The sequence below is a fragment of the Salmo salar genome, chromosome ssa12 (genome assembly GCF_905237065.1).
Source record: "Salmo salar chromosome ssa12, Ssal_v3.1, whole genome shotgun sequence".
In the NCBI taxonomy this organism is placed as follows: Eukaryota; Metazoa; Chordata; class Actinopteri; order Salmoniformes; family Salmonidae; genus Salmo; species Salmo salar.
In genome coordinates this window covers 7,120,001-7,142,158 of record NC_059453.1, presented here as the reverse complement: position 1 = coordinate 7,142,158, position 22,158 = coordinate 7,120,001, and the positions used below count along the sequence as shown (strand labels likewise).

At 47.9% G+C, this 22,158-nt stretch overlaps 1 protein-coding gene across 1 annotated transcript in view; it reads right to left on the bottom strand.

Annotated features, from left to right (window-relative positions):
- LOC106593331 (protein sidekick-1) overlaps nucleotides 1-22,158 on the bottom strand; it is a 607,750-nt gene that overhangs the window by 52,680 nt on the left and 532,912 nt on the right. Inside the window, 3 exon segments of the mRNA XM_045692043.1 lie at nucleotides 15,147-15,308; nucleotides 17,016-17,153; nucleotides 17,838-18,024. Coding sequence (XP_045547999.1) covers nucleotides 15,147-15,308; nucleotides 17,016-17,153; nucleotides 17,838-18,024 — 487 coding nt within the window.

The following is a 22,158-nucleotide window of genomic DNA, read 5'->3' as shown; positions in this document are numbered from 1 at the left end:
TCCACATTGACTCTGTACCGGTACCCCCTGTATATAGCCTCTACATTGACTCTGTACCGGTACCACCCTGTATATAGCCTCCACATTGACTCTGTACCGGTAACCCCCTGTATATAGTCTCCACATTGACTCTGTACCAGTACCCCCCTGTATATAGCCTCCACATTGACTCTGTACCAGTACCCCCCTGTATATAGCCTCCACATTGACTCTGTACCGGTACCACCTGTATAGAGCCTCCACATTGACTCTGTACCGGTACCCCCTGTATATAGCCTCCACATTGACTCTGTACCGGTACCCCGTGTATATAGCCTCCACATTGACTCTGTACCGGTACCCCCTGTATATAGCCTCCACATTGACTCTGTACCGGTACCCCCTGTATATAGCCTCCACATTGACTCTGTACCGGTACCCCCCCTGTATATAGTCTCCACATTGACTATGTGCCCGGTACCCCCTGTATATAGCCTCCACATTGACTCTGTACCGGTACCCCCTGTATACAGTCTCCACATTGACTCGGTACCGGTACCCCCCTGTATATAGCCTCCACATTGACTCTGTACCGGTACCCCCTGTATAGAGCCTCCACATTGACTCTGTACCGGTACCCCCTGTATAGAGCCTCCACATTGACTCTGTACCGGTAACCCCCTGTATACAGTCTCCACATTGACTCTGTACCGGTAACCCCCTGTATACAGTCTCCACATTGACTCTGTACCGGTAACCCCCTGTATATAGCCTCCACATTGACTCTGTACCGGTACCCCCTGTATATAGCCTCCACATTGACTCTGTACCGGTACCACCCTGTATATAGCCTCCACATTGACTCAGTACCGGTACCACCCTGTATATAGCCTCCACATTGACTCTGTACCGGTACCCCCTGTATACAGCCTCCACATTGACTCTGTACCGGTAACCCCCTGTATACAGTCTCCACATTGACTCTGTACCGGTAACCCCCTGAATATAGCCTCCACATTGACTCTGTACCAGTACCCCCTGTATATAGCCTCTACATTGACTCTGTACAGGTAACCCCCTGTATATAGTCTCCACATTGACTCTGTACCAGTACCCCCCTGTATATAGCCTCCACATTGACTCTGTACCAGTACCCCCCTGTATATAGCCTCCACATTGACTCTGTACCGGTACCCCCTGTATAGAGCCTCCACATTGACTCTGTACCGGTACCCCCTGTATATAGCCTCCACATTGACTCTGTACCGGTACCCCCTGTATATAGCCTCCACATTGACTCTGTACCGGTACCCCCTGTATATAGCCTCCACATTGACTCTGTACCGGTACCCCCTGTATATAGCCTCCACATTGACTCTGTACCGGTACCCCCCTGTATATAGTCTCCACATTGACTCTGTACCGGTACCCCCTGTATATAGCCTCCACATTGACTCTGTACCGGTACCCCCTGTATACAGTCTCCACATTGACTCGGTACCGGTACCCCCTGTATATAGCCTCCACATTGACTCTGTACCGGTACTCCCTGTATAGAGCCTCCACATTGACTCTGTACCAGTACCCCCCTGTATATAGCCTCCACATTGACTCTGTACCAGTACCCCCTGTATATAGCCTCCACATTGACTCTGTACCGGTACCCCCCTGTATATAGCCTCCACATTGACTCTGTACCGGTACCCCCTGTATAGAGCCTCCACATTGACTCTGTACCGGTACCCCCTGTATATAGCCTCCACATTGACTCTGTACCGGTACCCCCTGTATATAGCCTCCACATTGACTCTGTACCGGTACCCCCTGTATATAGCCTCCACATTGACTCTGTACCGGTACCCCCTGTATATAGCCTCCACATTGACTCGGTACCGGTACCCCCTGTATATAGCCTCCACATTGACTCTGTACTGGTACCCCCTGTATACAGCCTCCACATTGACTCTGTACCGGTACCCCCCTGTATATAGTCTCCACATTGACTCTGTACCGGTACCCCCTGTATAGAGCCTCCACATTGACTCTGTACCGGTACCCCCTGTATACAGTCTCCACATTGACTCGGTACCGGTACCCCCTGTATATAGCCTCCACATTGACTCTGTACCGGTACCCCCTGTATAGAGCCTCCACATTGACTCTGTACCGGTACCCCCTGTATACAGCCTCCACATTGACTCTGTACCGGTAACCCCCTGTATATAGGCTCCACATTGACTCTGTACCGGTACCCCCCTGTATACAGCCTCCACATTGACTCTGTACCGGTACCCCCTGTATACAGCCTCCACATTGACTCTGTACCGGTACCCCCTGTATAGAGCCTCCACATTGACTCTGTACCGGTAACCCCCTGTATACAGTCTCCACATTGACTCTGTACCGGTACCCCCTGTATATAGCCTCCACATTGACTCTGTACCGGTACCCCCTGTATACAGTCTCCACATTGACTCTGTACCGGTACCCCCTGTATACAGCCTCCACATTGACTCTGTACCGGTAACCCCCTGTATACAGTCTCCACATTGACTCTGTACCGGTACCCCCTGTATACAGCCTCCACATTGACTCTGTACCGATAACCCCCTGTATACAGTCTCCACATTGACTCTGTACCGGGAACCCCTGTATATAGCCTCCACATTGACTCTGTACCGGTAACCCCCTGTATACAGTCTCCACATTGACTCTGTACCGGTAACCACCTGTATACAGCCTCCACATTGACTCTGTACCGGTAACCCCCTGTATATAGCCTCCACATTGACTCTGTACCGGTAACCCCCTGTATACAGTCTCCACATTGACTCTGTACCGGTACCCCCTGTATACAGCCTCCACATTGACTCTGTACCGGTAACCCCCTGTATACAGTCTCCACATTGACTCTGTACCGGTAACCCCTGTATATAGCCTCCACATTGACTCTGTACCGGTAACCCCCTGTATACAGTCTCCACATTGACTCCTTACTGGTACCCCCTGTATGCAGCCTCCACATTGACTCTGTACCGGTACCCCCTGTATATAGCCTCCACATTGACTCTGTACCGGTACCCCCCTGTATATAGTCTCCACATTGACTCTGTACCGGTACCCCCTGTATATAGCCTCCACATTGACTCTGTACCGGTACCCCCTGTATACAGTCTCCACATTGACTCGGTACCGGTACCCCCTGTATATAGCCTCCACATTGACTCTGTACCGGTACCCCCTGTATAGAGCCTCCACATTGACTCTGTACCGGTACCCCCTGTATATAGTCTCCACATTGACTCTGTACCGGTAACCCCCTGTATATAGCCTCCACATTGACTCTGTACCGGTACTCCCTGTATATAGCCTCCACATTGACTCTGTACCGGTAACCCCCTGTATACAGTCTCCACATTGACTCTGTACCGGTACCCCCTGTATACAGCCTCCACATTGACTCTGTACCGGTACCCCCTGTATACAGCCTCCACATTGACTCTGTACCAGTACCCCCCTGTATATAGCCTCCACATTGACTCTGTACCGGTACCCCCTGTATACAGCCTCCATATTGACTCTGTACCGGTACCCCCTGTATACAGCCTCCACATTGACTCTGTACCAGTACCCCCTGTATATAGCCTCCACATTGACTCTGTACCAGTACCCCCCTGTATATAGCCTCCACATTGACTCTGTACCGGTACCCCCCTGTATATAGCCTCCACATTGACTCTGTACCGGTACCCCCTGTATATAGCCTCCACATCGACTCTGTACCGGTACCCCCTGTATATAGTCTCCACATTGACTCTGTACCGGTACCCCCTGTATATAGCCTCCACATTGACTCTGTACCGGTACCCCCTGTATATAGCCTCCACATTGACTCTGTACCGGTACCCCCTGTATATAGCCTCCACATTGACTCGGTACCGGTACCCCCTGTATGTAGCCTCCACATTGACTCTGTACTGGTACCCCCTGTATACAGCCTCCACATTGACTCTGTACCGGTACCCCCTGTATATAGTCTCCACATTGACTCTGTACCGGTACCCCCTGTATATAGCCTCCACATTGACTCTGTACCGGTAACCCCCTGTATACAGTCTCCACATTGACTCTGTTCCGGTACCCCCTGTATATAGCCTCCACATTGACTCTGTACCGGTAACCCCCTGTATATAGCCTCCACATTGACTCTGTACCGGTACCCCCTGTATATAGCCTCCACATTGACTCTGTACCGGTACCCCCTGTATACAGCCTCCATATTGACTCTGTACCGGTAACCCCCTGTATACAGCCTCCACATTGACTCTGTACCAGTACCCCCTGTATACAGCCTCTACATTGACTCTGTACCAGTACCCCCTGTATACAGCCTCCACATTGACTCTGTACCAGTACCCCCTGTATACATCCTCTACATTGACTCTGTACCAGTACCCCCTGTATATAGCCTCCACATTGACTCTGTACCGGTACCCCCTGTATACAGCCTCCACATTGACTCTGTACCGGTAACCCCCTGTATATAGCCTCCACATTGACTCTGTACCGGTACCCCCCTGCATACAGCCTCCACATTGACTCTGTACCGGTACCCCCTGTATACAGCCTCCACATTGACTCGGTACCGGTACCCCCTGTATATAGCCTCCACATTGACTCTGTACCGGTACCCCCTGTATAGAGCCTCCACATTGACTCTGTACCGGTACCCCCTGTATATAGCCTCCACATTGACTCGGTACCGGTACCCCCTGTATATAGCCTCCACATTGACTCTGTACTTATACCCCCTGTATACAGCCTCCACATTGACTCTGTACCGGTACCCCCCTGTATATAGTCTCCACATTGACTCTGTACCGGTACCCCCTGTATATAGCCTCCACATTGACTCTGTACCGGTACCCCCTGTATACAGGCTCTACATTGACTCGGTACCGGTACCCCCTGTATATAGCCTCCACATTGACTCTGTACCGGTACCCCCTGTATAGAGCCTCCACATTGACTCTGTACCGGTACCCCCTGTATAGAGCCTCCACATTGACTCTGTACCGGAAACCCCCTGTATACAGTCTCCACATTGACTCTGTACCGGTAACCCCCTGTATACAGTCTCCACATTGACTCTGTACCGGTAACCCCCTGTATATAGCCTCCACATTGACTCTGTACCGGTACCCCCTGTATATAGCCTCCACATTGACTCTGTACCGGTACCCCCCTGTATACAGCCTCCACATTGACTCTGTACCGGTAACCCCTTGTATACAGCCTCCACATTGACTCTGTACCAGTACCCCCTGTATACAGCCTCTACATTGACTCTGTACCAGTACCCCCTGTATACAGCCTCCACATTGACTCTGTACCAGTACCCCCTGTATACAGCCTCCACATTGACTCTGTACCAGTACCCCCTGTATACAGCCTCTACATTGACTCTGTACCAGTACCCCCTGTATATAGCCTCCACATTGACTCTGTACCAGTACCCCCTGTATATAGCCTCCACATTGACTCTGTACCGGTAACCCCCTGTATATAGTCTCCACATTGACTCTGTACCGGTACCACCCTGTATATAGCCTCCACATTGACTCTGTACCGGTAACCCCCTGTATATAGCCTCCACATTGACTCTGTACCGGTAACCCCCTGTATATAGCCTCCACATTGACTCTGTACCGGTACCCCCTGTATATAGCCTCCACATTGACTCTGTACCGGTACCCCCTGTATACAGCCTCCACATTGACTCTGTACCGGTAACCCCCTGTATACAGCCTCCACATTGACTCTGTACCAGTACCCCCTGTATACTGCCTCCACATTGACTCTGTACCAGCTCCCCCTGTATACAGCCTCTACATTGACTCTGTACCGGTACTCCCTGTATATAGCCTCCACATTGACTCTGTACCGGTAACCCCCTGTATACAGTCTCCACATTGACTCTGTACCGGTACCCCCCTGTATACAGCCTCCACATTGACTCTGTACCGGTACCCCCTGTATACAGCCTCCACATTGACTCTGTACCAGTACCCCCCTGTATATAGCCTCCACATTGACTCTGTACCGGTACCCCCTGTATACAGCCTCCATATTGACTCTGTACCGGTACCCCCTGTATACAGCCTCCACATTGACTCTGTACCAGTACCCCCCTGTATATAGCCTCCACATTGACTCTGTACCAGTACCCCCCTGTATATAGCCTCCAAATTGACTCTGTACCGGTACCCCCCTGTATATAGCCTCCACATTGACTCTGTACCGGTACCCCCTGTATAGAGCCTCCACATCGACTCTGTACCGGTACCCCCTGTATATAGCCTCCACATTGACTCTGTACCGGTACCCCCTGTATATAGCCTCCACATTGACTCTGTACCGGTACCCCCTGTATATAGCCTCCACATTGACTCTGTACCGGTACCCCCTGTATATAGCCTCCACATTGACTCGGTACCGGTACCCCCTGTATGTAGCCTCCACATTGACTCTGTACTGGTACCCCCTGTATACAGCCTCCACATTGACTCTGTACCGGTACCCCCCTGTATATAGTCTCCACATTGACTCTGTACCGGTACCCCCTGTATATAGCCTCCACATTGACTCTGTACCGGTACCCCCTGTATACAGTCTCCACATTGACTCGGTACCGGTACCCCCTGTATATAGCCTCCACATTGACTCTGTACCGGTACCCCCTGTATAGAGCCTCCACATTGACTCTGTACCGGTACCCCCTGTATACAGCCTCCACATTGACTCTGTACCGGTGCCCCCTGCACATTGACTCTGTACCGGTTCCCCCTGTATATAGCCTCCACATTGACTCTGTACCAGTACCCCCTGTATATAGCCTCCACATTGACTCTGTACCGGTACCCCCTGTATACAGTCTCCACATTGACTCGGTACCGGTACCCCCTGTATATAGCCTCCACATTGACTCTGTACCGGTACCCCCTGTATAGAGCCTCCACATTGACTCTGTACCGGTACCCCCTGTATATAGCCTCCACATTGACTCGGTACCGGTACCCCCTGTATATAGCCTCCACATTGACTCTGTACTTATACCCCCTGTATACAGCCTCCACATTGACTCTGTACCGGTACCCCCCTGTATATAGTCTCCACATTGACTCTGTACCGGTACCCCCTGTATATAGCCTCCACATTGACTCTGTACCGGTACCCCCTGTATACAGGCTCTACATTGACTCGGTACCGGTACCCCCTGTATATAGCCTCCACATTGACTCTGTACCGGTACCCCCTGTATAGAGCCTCCACATTGACTCTGTACCGGTACCCCCTGTATAGAGCCTCCACATTGACTCTGTACCGGAAACCCCCTGTATACAGTCTCCACATTGACTCTGTACCGGTAACCCCCTGTATACAGTCTCCACATTGACTCTGTACCGGTAACCCCCTGTATATAGCCTCCACATTGACTCTGTACCGGTACCCCCTGTATATAGCCTCCACATTGACTCTGTACCGGTACCCCCTGTATACAGCCTCCACATTGACTCTGTACCGGTAACCCCTTGTATACAGCCTCCACATTGACTCTGTACCAGTACCCCCTGTATACAGCCTCTACATTGACTCTGTACCAGTACCCCCTGTATACAGCCTCCACATTGACTCTGTACCAGTACCCCCTGTATACAGCCTCCACATTGACTCTGTACCAGTACCCCCTGTATACAGCCTCTACATTGACTCTGTACCAGTACCCCCTGTATATAGCCTCCACATTGACTCTGTACCAGTACCCCCTGTATATAGCCTCCACATTGACTCTGTACCGGTAACCCCCTGTATATAGTCTCCACATTGACTCTGTACCGGTACCACCCTGTATATAGCCTCCACATTGACTCTGTACCGGTAACCCCCTGTATATAGTCTCCACATTGACTCTGTACCGGTAACCCCCTGTATATAGCCTCCACATTGACTCTGTACCGGTACCCCCTGTATATAGCCTCCACATTGACTCTGTACCGGTACCCCCTGTATACAGCCTCCACATTGACTCTGTACCGGTAACCCCCTGTATACAGCCTCCACATTGACTCTGTACCAGTACCCCCTGTATACTGCCTCCACATTGACTCTGTACCAGCTCCCCCTGTATACAGCCTCTACATTGACTCTGTACCGGTACTCCCTGTATATAGCCTCCACATTGACTCTGTACCGGTAACCCCCTGTATACAGTCTCCACATTGACTCTGTACCGGTACCCCCTGTATACAGCCTCCACATTGACTCTGTACCGGTACCCCCTGTATACAGCCTCCACATTGACTCTGTACCAGTACCCCCCTGTATATAGCCTCCACATTGACTCTGTACCGGTACCCCCTGTATACAGCCTCCATATTGACTCTGTACCGGTACCCCCTGTATACAGCCTCCACATTGACTCTGTACCAGTACCCCCCTGTATATAGCCTCCACATTGACTCTGTACCAGTACCCCCCTGTATATAGCCTCCAAATTGACTCTGTACCGGTACCCCCCTGTATATAGCCTCCACATTGACTCTGTACCGGTACCCCCTGTATAGAGCCTCCACATCGACTCTGTACCGGTACCCCCTGTATATAGCCTCCACATTGACTCTGTACCGGTACCCCCTGTATATAGCCTCCACATTGACTCTGTACCGGTACCCCCTGTATATAGCCTCCACATTGACTCTGTACCGGTACCCCCTGTATATAGCCTCCACATTGACTCGGTACCGGTACCCCCTGTATATAGCCTCCACATTGACTCTGTACTGGTACCCCCCTGTATACAGCCTCCACATTGACTCTGTACCGGTACCCCCCTGTATATAGTCTCCACATTGACTCTGTACCGGTACCCCCTGTATATAGCCTCCACATTGACTCTGTACCGGTACCCCCTGTATACAGTCTCCACATTGACTCGGTACCGGTACCCCCTGTATATAGCCTCCACATTGACTCTGTACCGGTACCCCCTGTATAGAGCCTCCACATTGACTCTGTACCGGTACCCCCTGTATACAGCCTCCACATTGACTCTGTACCGGTGCCCCCTGCACATTGACTCTGTACCGGTTCCCCCTGTATATAGCCTCCACATTGACTCTGTACCAGTACCCCCTGTATATAGCCTCCACATTGACTCTGTACCGGTACCCCCTGCATATAGCCTCCACATTGACTCTGTACCGGTACCCCCTGTATATAGTCTCCACATTGACTCTGTACCAGCACCCCCTGTATATAGCCTCCACATTGACTCTGTACCAGTACCCCCTGTATATAGCCTCCACATTGACTCTGTACCGGTACCCCCTGTATATAGCCTCCACATTGACTCTGTACCGGTACCCCCTGTATATAGCCTCTACATTGACTCTGTACCAGTACCCCCTGTATATAGCCTCCACATTGACTCTGTACCGGTAACCCCCTCTATATAGTCTCCACATTGACTCTGTACCGGTACCACCCTGTATATAGCCTCCACATTGACTCTGTACCGGTAACCCCCTGTATATAGTCTCCACATTGACTCTGTACCGGTAACCCCCTGTATACAGCCTCCACATTGACTCTGTACCAGTACCCCCTGTATACAGCCTCTACATTGACTCTGTACCAGTACCCCCTGTATACAGCCTCCACATTGACTCTGTACCAGTACCCCCTGTATACAGCCTCTACATTGACTCTGTACCAGTACCCCCTGTATATAGCCTCCACATTGACTCTGTACCGGTACCCCCTGTATACAGCCTCCACATTGACTCTGTACCGGTAACCCCCTGTATATAGCCTCCACATTGACTCTGTACCGGTACCCCCCTGCATACAGCCTCCACATTGACTCTGTACCGGTACCCCCTGTATACAGCCTCCACATTGACTCGGTACCGGTACCCCCTGTATATAGCCTCCACATTGACTCTGTACCGGTACCCCCTGTATAGAGCCTCCACATTGACTCTGTACCGTTACCCCCTGTATATAGCCTCCACATTGACTCGGTACCGGTACCCCCTGTATATAGCCTCCACATTGACTCTGTACTTATACCCCCTGTATACAGCCTCCACATTGACTCTGTACCGGTACCCCCCTGTATATAGTCTCCACATTGACTCTGTACCGGTACCCCCTGTATATAGCCTCCACATTGACTCTGTACCGGTACCCCCTGTATACAGTCTCTACATTGATTCGGTACCGGTACCCCCTGTATATAGCCTCCACATTGACTCTGTACCGGTACCCCCTGTATAGAGCCTCCACATTGACTCTGTACCGGTACCCCCTGTATAGAGCCTCCACATTGACTCTGTACCGGTAACCCCCTGTATACAGTCTCCACATTGACTCTGTACCGGTAACCCCCTGTATACAGTCTCCACATTGACTCTGTACCGGTAACCCCCTGTATATAGCCTCCACATTGACTCTGTACCGGTACCCCCTGTATATAGCCTCCACATTGACTCTGTACCGGTACCCCCTGTATACAGCCTCCACATTGACTCTGTACCGGTAACCCCCTGTATACAGCCTCCACATTGACTCTGTACCAGTACCCCCTGTATACAGCCTCTACATTGACTCTGTACCAGTACCCCCTGTATACAGCCTCCACATTGACTCTGTACCAGTACCCCCTGTATACAGCCTCCACATTGACTCTGTACCAGTACCCCCTGTATATAGCCTTCACATTGACTCTGTACCAGTACCCCCTGTATATAGCCTCCACATTGACTCTGTACCGGTAACCCCCTGTATATAGTCTCCACATTGACTCTGTACCGGTACCACCCTGTATATAGCCTCCACATTGACTCTGTACCGGTAACCCCCTGTATATAGTCTCCACATTGACTCTGTACCGGTAACCCCCTGTATATAGCCTCCACATTGACTCTGTACCGGTACCCCCTGTATATAGCCTCCACATTGACTCTGTACCGGTACCCCCTGTATACAGCCTCCACATTGACTCTGTACCGGTAACCCCCTGTATACAGCCTCCACATTGACTCTGTACCAGTACCCCCTGTATACTGCCTCCACATTGACTCTGTACCAGCTCCCCTTTATACAGCCTCTACATTGACTCTGTACCGGTACTCCCTGTATATAGCCTCCACATTGACTCTGTACCGGTAACCCCCTGTATACAGTCTCCACATTGACTCTGTACCGGTACCCCCTGTATACAGCCTCCACATTGACTCTGTACCGGTACCCCCTGTATACAGCCTCCACATTGACTCTGTACCAGTACCCCCCTGTATATAGCCTCCACATTGACTCTGTACCGGTACCCCCTGTATACAGCCTCCATATTGACTCTGTACCGGTACCCCCTGTATACAGCCTCCACATTGACTCTGTACCAGTACCCCCCTGTATATATTCTCCACATTGACTCTGTACCAGTACCCCCCTGTATATAGCCTCCAAATTGACTCTGTACCGGTACCCCCCTGTATATAGCCTCCACATTGACTCTGTACCGGTACCCCCTGTATAGAGCCTCCACATCGACTCTGTACCGGTACCCCCTGTATATAGCCTCCACATTGACTCTGTACCGGTACCCCCTGTATATAGCCTCCACATTGACTCTGTTCCGGTACCCCCTGTATATAGCCTCCACATTGACTCTGTACCGGTACACCCTGTATACAGCATCCACATTGACTCTGTACCGGTAACCCCCTGTATATAGCCTCCACATTGACTCTGTACCGGTACCCCCCTGTATACAGCCTCCACATTGACTCTGTACCGGTACCCCCTGTATACAGCCTCCACATTGACTCTGTACCGGTACCCCCTGTATACAGCCTCCACATTGACTCTGTACCGGTAACCCCCTGTATACAGTCTCCACATTGACTCTGTACCGGTACCCCCTGTATATAGCCTCCACATTGACTCTGTACCGGTACCCCCTGTATACAGTCTCCACATTGACTCTGTACCGGTACCCCCTGTATACAGCCTCCACATTGACTCTGTACCGGTAACCCCCTGTATACAGTCTCCACATTGACTCTGTACCGGTACCCCCTGTATACAGCCTCCACATTGACTCTGTACCGATAACCCCCTGTATACAGTCTCCACATTGACTCTGTACCGGGAACCCCTGTATATAGCCTCCACATTGACTCTGTACCGGTAACCCCCTGTATACAGTCTCCACATTGACTCTGTACCGGTAACCCCCTGTATACAGCCTCCACATTGACTCTGTACCGGTAACCCCCTGTATACAGTCTCCACATTGACTCTGTACCGGTAACCCCCTGTATACAGCCTCCACATTGACTCTGTACCGGTAACCCCCTGTATACAGTCTCCACATTGACTCTGTACCTGTAACCCCCTGTATACAGCCTCCACATTGACTCTGTACCGGTAACCCCCTGAATATAGCCTCCACATTGACTCTGTACCGGTACCCCCTGTATATAGCCTCTACATTGACTCTGTACCGGTACCACCCTGTATATAGCCTCCACATTGACTCTGTACCGGTAACCCCCTGTATATAGTCTCCACATTGACTCTGTACCAGTACCCCCCTGTATATAGCCTCCACATTGACTCTGTACCGGTACCCCCCTGTATACAGCCTCCACATTGACTCTGTACCGGTAACCCCCTGTATAGAGCCTCCACATTGACTCTGTAACCGGTACCCCCTGTATATAGCCTCCACATTGACTCTGTACCGGTACCCCCTGTATATAGCCTCCACATTGACTCGGTACCGGTACCCCCTGTATATAGCCTCCACATTGACTCTGTACCGGTATCCCCTGTATACAGCCTCCACATTGACTCTGTACCGGTACCCCCCTGTATATAGTCTCAACATTGACTCTGTACCGGTACCCCCTGTATATAGCCTCCACATTGACTCTGTACCGGTACCCCCTGTATACAGTCTCCACATTGACTCGGTACCGGTACCCCCTGTATATAGCCTCCACATTGACTCTGTACCGGTACCCCCTGTATAGAGCCTCCACATTGACTCTGTACCGGTACCCCCTGTATAGAGCCTCCACATTGACTCTGTACCGGTAACCCCCTGTATACAGTCTCCACATTGACTCTGTACCGGTAACCCCCTGTATACAGTCTCCACATTGACTCTGTACCGGTAACCCCCTGTATATAGCCTCCACATTGACTCTGTACCGGTACCCCCTGTATATAGCCTCCTCACTGACTCTGTACCGGTACCCCCTGTATATAGCCTCCACACTGACTCTGTACCGGTACCCCCTGTATAGAGCCTACACACTGACGCTGTACCGGTGCCCCCTGTATAGAGCCTCCACACTGACGCTGTACCGGTACCCCCTGTATATAGCCTCCACATTGACTCTGTACCGGTGCCCCCTGCACATTGACTCTGTACCGGTTCCCCCTGTATATAGCCTCCACATTGACTCTGTACCAGTACCCCCTGTATATAGCCTCCACATTGACTCTGTACCGGTACCCCCTGCATATAGCCTCCACATTGACTCTGTACCGGTACCCCCTGTATATAGTCTCCACATTGACTCTGTACCAGCACCCCCTGTATATAGCCTCCACATTGACTCTGTACCAGTACCCCCTGTATATAGCCTCCACATTGACTCTGTACCGGTACCCCCTGTATATAGCCTCCACATTGACTCTGTACCGGTACCCCCTGTATATAGCCTCTACATTGACTCTGTACCAGTACCCCCTGTATATAGCCTCCACATTGACTCTGTACCGGTAACCCCCTGTATATAGTCTCCACATTGACTCTGTACCGGTACCACCCTGTATATAGCCTCCACATTGACTCTGTACCGGTAACCCCCTGTATATAGTCTCCACATTGACTCTGTACCGGTAACCCCCTGTATATAGCCTCCACATTGACTCTGTACCGGTACCCCCTGTATATAGCCTCCACATTGACTCTGTACCGGTACCCCCTGTATACAGCCTCCACATTGACTCTGTACCGGTAACCCCCTGTATACAGCCTCCACATTGACTCTGTACCAGTACCCCCTGTATACTGCCTCCACATTGACTCTGTACCAGCTCCCCCTGTATACAGCCTCTACATTGACTCTGTACCAGTACCCCCTGTATACAGCCTCTACATTGACTCGGTACCGGTACCCCCTGTATACAGCCTCTACATTGACTCGGTACCGGTACCCCCTGTATATAGCCTCGTTATTGTTGTTCTTATTGTGTTACTTTTTATTATTACTTTTTATATTAGTCTACTTGGTAAATATTTTCTTCTTCTTCTTGACCTGCACTGTTGGTTAAGGGCTTGTAAGTAAAGCATTTCACGGTAAAGTCTACACTTGTATTCGGCGCATGTGACAATGTTTGATTTGATACACACGTCACACACCTCACACACTACACTCACACACCTCACACACACACTCTCACACTCTCACACACCTTACACACTACACACCTCACACACTACACTCACACACCTCACATACACACTCTCACACTCTCACACACCTTACACACTACACACACACCTCACACACTACACTCACACACCTCACACACTACACTCACACACATCACACACTACACTCACACACCTCACACACACACTCTCACACACCTCACACACTACACACACACACCTCACACACTACACTCACACACCTCACACACACATTCTCACACTCTCACACACATTCTCACACACTCCACACACCTCACACACACACTCTCACACTCTCACACACACCTCACACACTACACTCATACACTCTCACACACCTCACACACTACACTCTCACACTCTCACACTACACTCACAGACGTCACACACACACTCTCACACTCTCACACACCACACACACCTCACACACCACACACACCTCACACACACTCACACTACACACACCTCACACACACACCTCACACACCACACACACGCCTCACACAATAAACACACACACCTCAGACACTACACACACACACCTCACACACTACACACACACACCTCTCACACACACCTCACACACTACACACACCATTCCCCCCCTCCTTACCCTGAAGAGGTTGTGAGGTGACGTTACAGTGTGCAGCAGGTCCGTAGCTGACTGTTCTGGCCTGGACACTGAACCTGTAGGTTACTCCTTTAGTCAGGTCTCTGACCTTTAACCAACGCTGCCAGCTACCCTTCACATCCACCGTCACCACCCGACTCACACCTAGACACACACACACACACACACACACACACGGACACACACACACACACACAAAACACAATTAAACACCATTAAACGCCATTAAACGCCATTAAACACCATTAAACGCCATTAAACGCCATTAAACACCATTGAACACCATTAAACGCCATTAAACACCATTAAACACCAGTAAACACCATTAAACGCCATTAAACGCCATTAAACGCCATTAAATGCCATTAAACGCCATTGAACACCATTGAACGCCATTAAACACCATTAAACACCAGTAAACACCAGTAAACGCCATTAAACGCCATTAAACGCCATTAAACGCCATTGAACACCAGTAAACGCCATTAAACACCATTAAACACCAGTAAACACCAGTAAACACCATTAAACGCCATTGAACGCCATTAAACGCCATTAAACGCCATTAAACGCCATTACACGCCATTAAACACCAGTAAACACCATTGAACACCATTGAACACCATTAAACACCAGTAAACACCATTAAACACCATTGAACACTATTAAACACCATTAAACACCAGTAAACACCATTAAACACCAGTAAACACCATTAAACACCATTGAACACTATTAAACACCATTAAACACCAGTAAACACCATTAAACACCAGTAAACACCATTAAACACCAGTAAACACCATTAAACACCATTGAACACTATTAAGCACCATTAAACACCAGTAAACACCATTAAACACCAGTAAACACCATTAAACACCATTGAACACTATTAAACACCATTAAACACCAGTAAACACCATTAAACACCAGTAAACACCATTAAACACCATTAAACACCATTAAACACCATTGAACACTATTAAACACCATTAAACACCAGTAAACACCATTAAACACCAGTAAACACCATTAAACACCATTGAACCACTTGTTTTGTGTGTCAGCAACATTTTCCTCTTTATCATCATGTCAAGAAAGACGCAGAAACTGGTGTGTATGTTGTTCAGTGTGTGTGAGTGTGTTGCTAGACGTGTGTGTGTGTTGTTAGGTGTGTGTGTGTTGCTAGGCGTGTGTGTGGGTGTTAGGTGTCTGTGTGTTGCTAGGCGTGTGTGTTGTTAGGTGTGAGTGTGTTGCTAGACGTGTGTGTGTGTTGTTAGGTGTGTGTGTGTTGCTAGGCATGTGAGTGTGTGTTAGGTGTGTGTGTGTTGCTAGGCGTGTGTGTGTTGTTAGGTGTGAGTGTGTTGCTAGATGTGTGTGTGTGTTGTTAGGTGTGTGTGTGTTGCTAGGCGTGTGTGTGGGTGTTAGGTGTCTGTGTGTTGCTAGGCGTGTGTGTTGTTAGGTGTGAGTGTGTTGCTAGACATGCGTGTGTGTTGTTAGGTGTGTGTGTGTTGCTAGGCGTGTGTGTGGGTGTTAGGTGTCTGTGTGTTGCTAGGCGTGTTTGTTGTTAGGTGTGAGTGTGTTGCTAGACGTGTGTGTGTGTTGTTAGGTGTGTGTGTGTTGCTAGGTGTGTGTGTGTTGCTAGGCGTGTGAGTGTTGTTAGGTGTGTGTGTGTTGCTAGACATGTGTGTGTGTTGTTAGGTGTGTGTGTGTTGCTAGGCGTGTGTGTGTTGTTAGGTGTGTGTGTGTTGCTAGGCGTGTGTGTTGTTAGGTGTGAGTGTGTTGCTAGACATGTGTGTGTGTTGCTTGGTGTGTGTGTGTTGCTTGGTGTGTGTGGGTATTAGTTACCCTGTACAGGCTGTGTGGGTTGGTAGACCACCCTGTACCCCTCCACTACCCCGTTAGAAGCGCTGGGCGCCCCCCAGGAGACGTTGACACTCCATCCTGTCACCTCCGAAAACGACAGGAAACTAGGCTGGCTGGGGGCTGGGGGGGGGGAGTAGGTTACACAGGTGATCATTACATTCATACCATCTAGATGTTCAACTTTAATAACACAACCAGACAGTGCAGATCTGGGATCAGATCCTATTAGATGTATGTGTATACTCTCAGTGTCTGCTTTAGACAGTCTGGGGACTGTTATATTCCTTCCATTACAACAGGCTCCATCATTATCAAGCCCAGATAAAGATTTTTCATTGATTTCAAATCATATTTGAAGCCAGGTCTAACACATACGCATCCCAGGGTTCACTGGGTGGGTTAGGGGTTAGGGGTTAGAGGTTATGGAACCTACTGGCCTATAGGGTCTTGGCCCCCTGGGGTTAGGGGTTAGAGGTTATGGAACCTACTGGCCTGTAGGGTCTTGGCCCCCTGGGGTTAGGGGTTAGAGGTTATGGAACCTACTGGCCTGTAGGGTCTTGGCCCCCTGGGGTTAGAGGTTATGGAACCTACCAGCCTGTAGGGTCTTGGCCCCCTGGGGTTAGAGGTTATGGAACCTACTGGCCTGTAGGGTCTTGGCCCCCTGGGGTTAGGGGTTAGAGGTTATGGAACCTACCAGCCTGTAGGGTCTTGGCCCCCTGGGGTTAGAGGTTAGAGGTTAGGGAACCTACCAGCCTGTAGGGTCTTGGCCCCCTGGGGTTAGAGGTTAGAGGTTAGGGAACCTACCAGCCTGTAGGGTCTTGGCTCCCCGGGGTTCGCTGGGCGGGCCGTCTCCAGCCACGTTGAATGCAGACAGCGTGACGAGATAGGACATGTAACACGTGAGGTTGACCAGATGAACACGTGTGTCAGGAACAAACACCACCGTCACCTTCTCTGTCTGGTTCTGTCTGTCACCCTGCCAGTAGTGGATCTGATCACATCACAGAAAACAGGAAGAAGTCACACACAGGAAGTGAGACCATTTTCTACTGACACAATGGTTCCTTTCTGACTCCCTACCCTTGTCCCTGAAGAGTACACATGCGCAATATTCTGCTGTTGACCTGCCCTCTGATGTATTCTATAACAACATGATGTATTCAGCAGAATGATGTTGTGATGTATTCTATAACAGCATGATGTATTCAGCAGAATGATGTTGTGATGTATTCTATAACAACATGATGTATCCAGCAGAATGATGTTGTGATGTATTCTATAACAACATGATGTATCCAGCAGAATGATGTTGTGATGTATTCTATAACAACATGAACTGATGTATTCAGCAGAATGATGTTGTGATGTATTCTATAACAACATGATGTATCCAGCAGAATGATGTTGTGATGTATTCTATAACAACATGATGTATCCAGCAGAATGATGTTGTGATGTATTCTATAACAACATGATGTATCCAGCAGAATGATGTTGTGATGTATTCTATAACAACATGATGTATCCAGCAGAATGATGTTGTGATGTATTCTATAACAACATGATGTATCCAGCAGAATGATGTTGTGATGTATTCTATAACAACATGATGTATCCAGCAGAATGATGTTGTGATGTATTCTATAACAACATGATGTATCCAGCAGAATGATGTTGTGATGTATTCTATAACAACATGGTGTATCCAGCAGAATGATGTTGTGATGTATTCTATAACAACATGATGTATTCAGCAGAATGATGTTGTGATGTATTCTATAACAACATGATGTATCCAGCAGAATGATGTTGTGATGTATTCTATAACAACATGATGTATCCAGCAGAATGATGTTGTGATGTATTCTATAACAGCATGATGTATTCAGCAGAATGATGTTGTGATGTATTCTATAACAACATGATGTATCCAGCAGAATGATGTTGTGATGTATTCTATAACAACATGATGTATCCAGCAGAATGATGTTGTGATGTATTCTATAACAACATGATGTATCCAGCAGAATGATGTTGTGATGTATTCTATAACAACATGATGTCATCCAGCAGAATGATGTTGTGATGTATTCTATAACAACATGATGTATCCAGCAGAATGATGTTGTGATGTATTCTATAACAACATGATGTATCCAGCAGAATGATGTTGTGATGTATTCTATAACAACATGATGTATCCAGCAGAATGATGTTGTGATGTATTCTATAACAACATGATGTATCCAGCAGAATGATGTTGTGATGTATTCTATAACAACATGATGTATCCAGCAGAATGATGTTGTGATGTATTCTATAACAACATGATGTATCCAGCAGAATGATGTTGTGATGTATTCTATAACAACATGATGTATCCAGCAGAATGATGTTGTGATGTATTCTATAACAACATGATGTATCCAGCAGAATGATGTTGTGATGTATTCTATAACAACATGATGTATCCAGCAGAATGATGTTGTGATGTATTCTATAACAACATGATGTATCCAGCAGAATGATGTTGTGATGTATTCTATAACAACATGATGTATCCAGCAGAATGATGTTGTGATGTATTCTATAACAACATGATGTATCCAGCAGAATGATGTTGTGATGTATTCTATAACAACATGATGTATCCAGCAGAATGATGTTGTGATGTATTCTATAACAACATGATGTATCCAGCAGAATGATGTTGTGATGTATTCTATAACAACATGATGTATCCAGCAGAATGATGTTGTGATGTATTCTATAACAACATGATGTATCCAGCAGAATGATGTTGTGATGTATTCTATAACAACATGATGTATCCAGCAGAATGATGTTGTGATGTATTCTATAACAACATGATGTATCCAGCAGAATGATGTTGTGATGTATTCTATAACAACATGATGTATCCAGCAGAATGATGTTGTGATGTATTCTATAACAACATGATGTATCCAGCAGAATGATGTTGTGATGTATTCTATAACAACATGATGTATCCAGCAGAATGATGTTGTGATGTATTCTATAACAACATGATGTATCCAGCAGAATGATGTTGTGATGTATTCTATAACAACATGATGTATCCAGCAGAATGATGTTGTGATGTATTCTATAACAACATGATGTATCCAGCAGAATGATGTTGTGATGTATTCTATAACAACATGATGTATCCAGCAGAATGATGTTGTGATGTATTCTATAACAACATGATGTATCCAGCAGAATGATGTTGTGATGTATTCTATAACAACATGATGTATCCAGCAGAATGATGTTGTGATGTATTCTATAACAACATGATGTATCCAGCAGAATGATGTTGTGATGTATTCTATAACAACATGATGTATCCAGCAGAATGATGTTGTGATGTATTCTATAACAACATGATGTATCCAGCAGAATGATGTTGTGATGTATTCTATAACAACATGATGTATCCAGCAGAATGATGTTGTGATGTATTCTATAACAACATGATGTATCCAGCAGAATGATGTTGTGATGTATTCTATAACAACATGATGTATCCAGCAGAATGATGTTGTGATGTATTCTATAACAACATGATGTATCCAGCAGAATGATGTTGTGATGTATTCTATAACAACATGATGTATCCAGCAGAATGATGTTGTGATGTATTCTATAACAACATGATGTATCCAGCAGAATGATGTTGTGATGTATTCTATAACAACATGATGTATCCAGCAGAATGATGTTGTGATGTATTCTATAACAACATGATGTATCCAGCAGAATGATGTTGTGATGTATTCTATAACAACATGATGTATCCAGCAGAATGATGTTGTGATGTATTCTATAACAACATGATGTATCCAGCAGAATGATGTTGTGATGTATTCTATAACAACATGATGTATCCAGCAGAATGATGTTGTGATGTATTCTATAACAACATGATGTATCCAGCAGAATGATGTTGTGATGTATTCTATAACAACATGATGTATCCAGCAGAATGATGTTGTGATGTATTCTATAACAACATGATGTATCCAGCAGAATGATGTTGTGATGTATTCTATAACAACAATGATGTATCCAGCAGAATGATGTTGTGATGTATTCTATAACAACATGATGTATCCAGCAGAATGATGTTGTGATGTATTCTATAACAACATGATGTATCCAGCAGAATGATGTTGTGATGTATTCTATAACAACATGATGTATCCAGCAGAATGATGTTGTGATGTATTCTATAACAACATGATGTATCCAGCAGAATGATGTTGTGATGTATTCTATAACAACATGATGTATCCAGAATAATGATGTTGTGATGTGAGTTCAGCCTGTCACTATAATGGATACTTCTCATTATTACTGGACAGGAACATTCTAACACAAAACCCACTCTTTAAAACCTCAACTCTACAAAAGTCATTTCACTGTCTCTCCATCTCTCCCCTTCTCTCTCCCTCTCCATCTCTCCCCTTCTCTCTCTCCTCTCCATATCTCCCCTTCTCCCTCTCCTCTCCATTTCTCCCCTTCTCTCTCTCCTTTCCATTTCTCCCCTTCTCTCTCTCCTCTCCTCTCCATCTCTCTCCTTCTCCCTCTCCTCTCCATTTCTCCCCTTCTCTCTCTCCTCTCCATCTCTCCCCTTCTCCCTCTCCATCTCTCTCTCCACTCTCCCCTTCTCCATCTCTCTCCTTCTCCCTCTCCTCTCCATCTCTCCCCTTCTCTCTCTCTCTCCATCTCTCCCCTTCTCCTCCTCTCCATTTCTCTCCTTCTCTCTCTCCTCTCCATATCTCCTTCTCTCTCTCCTCTCCATCTCTCCCCTTCTCTCTCTCCTCCTCATCTCTCCCCTTCTCTCTCTCCTCTCCATCTCTCTCCTTCTCCCTCTCCTCTCCATTTCTCCCCTTCTCTCTCTCCTCTCCATCTCTCCTTCTCTCTCTCCTCTCCATATCTCCTTCTCTCTCTCCTTTCCATCTCTCCCCTTCTCTCTCTCCTCTCCATCTCTCCCCTTCTCCCTCTCCATCTCTCCCCTTCTCACTCTCCTCTCCATCTCTCCCCTTCTCTCTCTCCTCTCCATCTCTCCCCTTCTCTCTCTCCATCTCTCCCCTTCTCC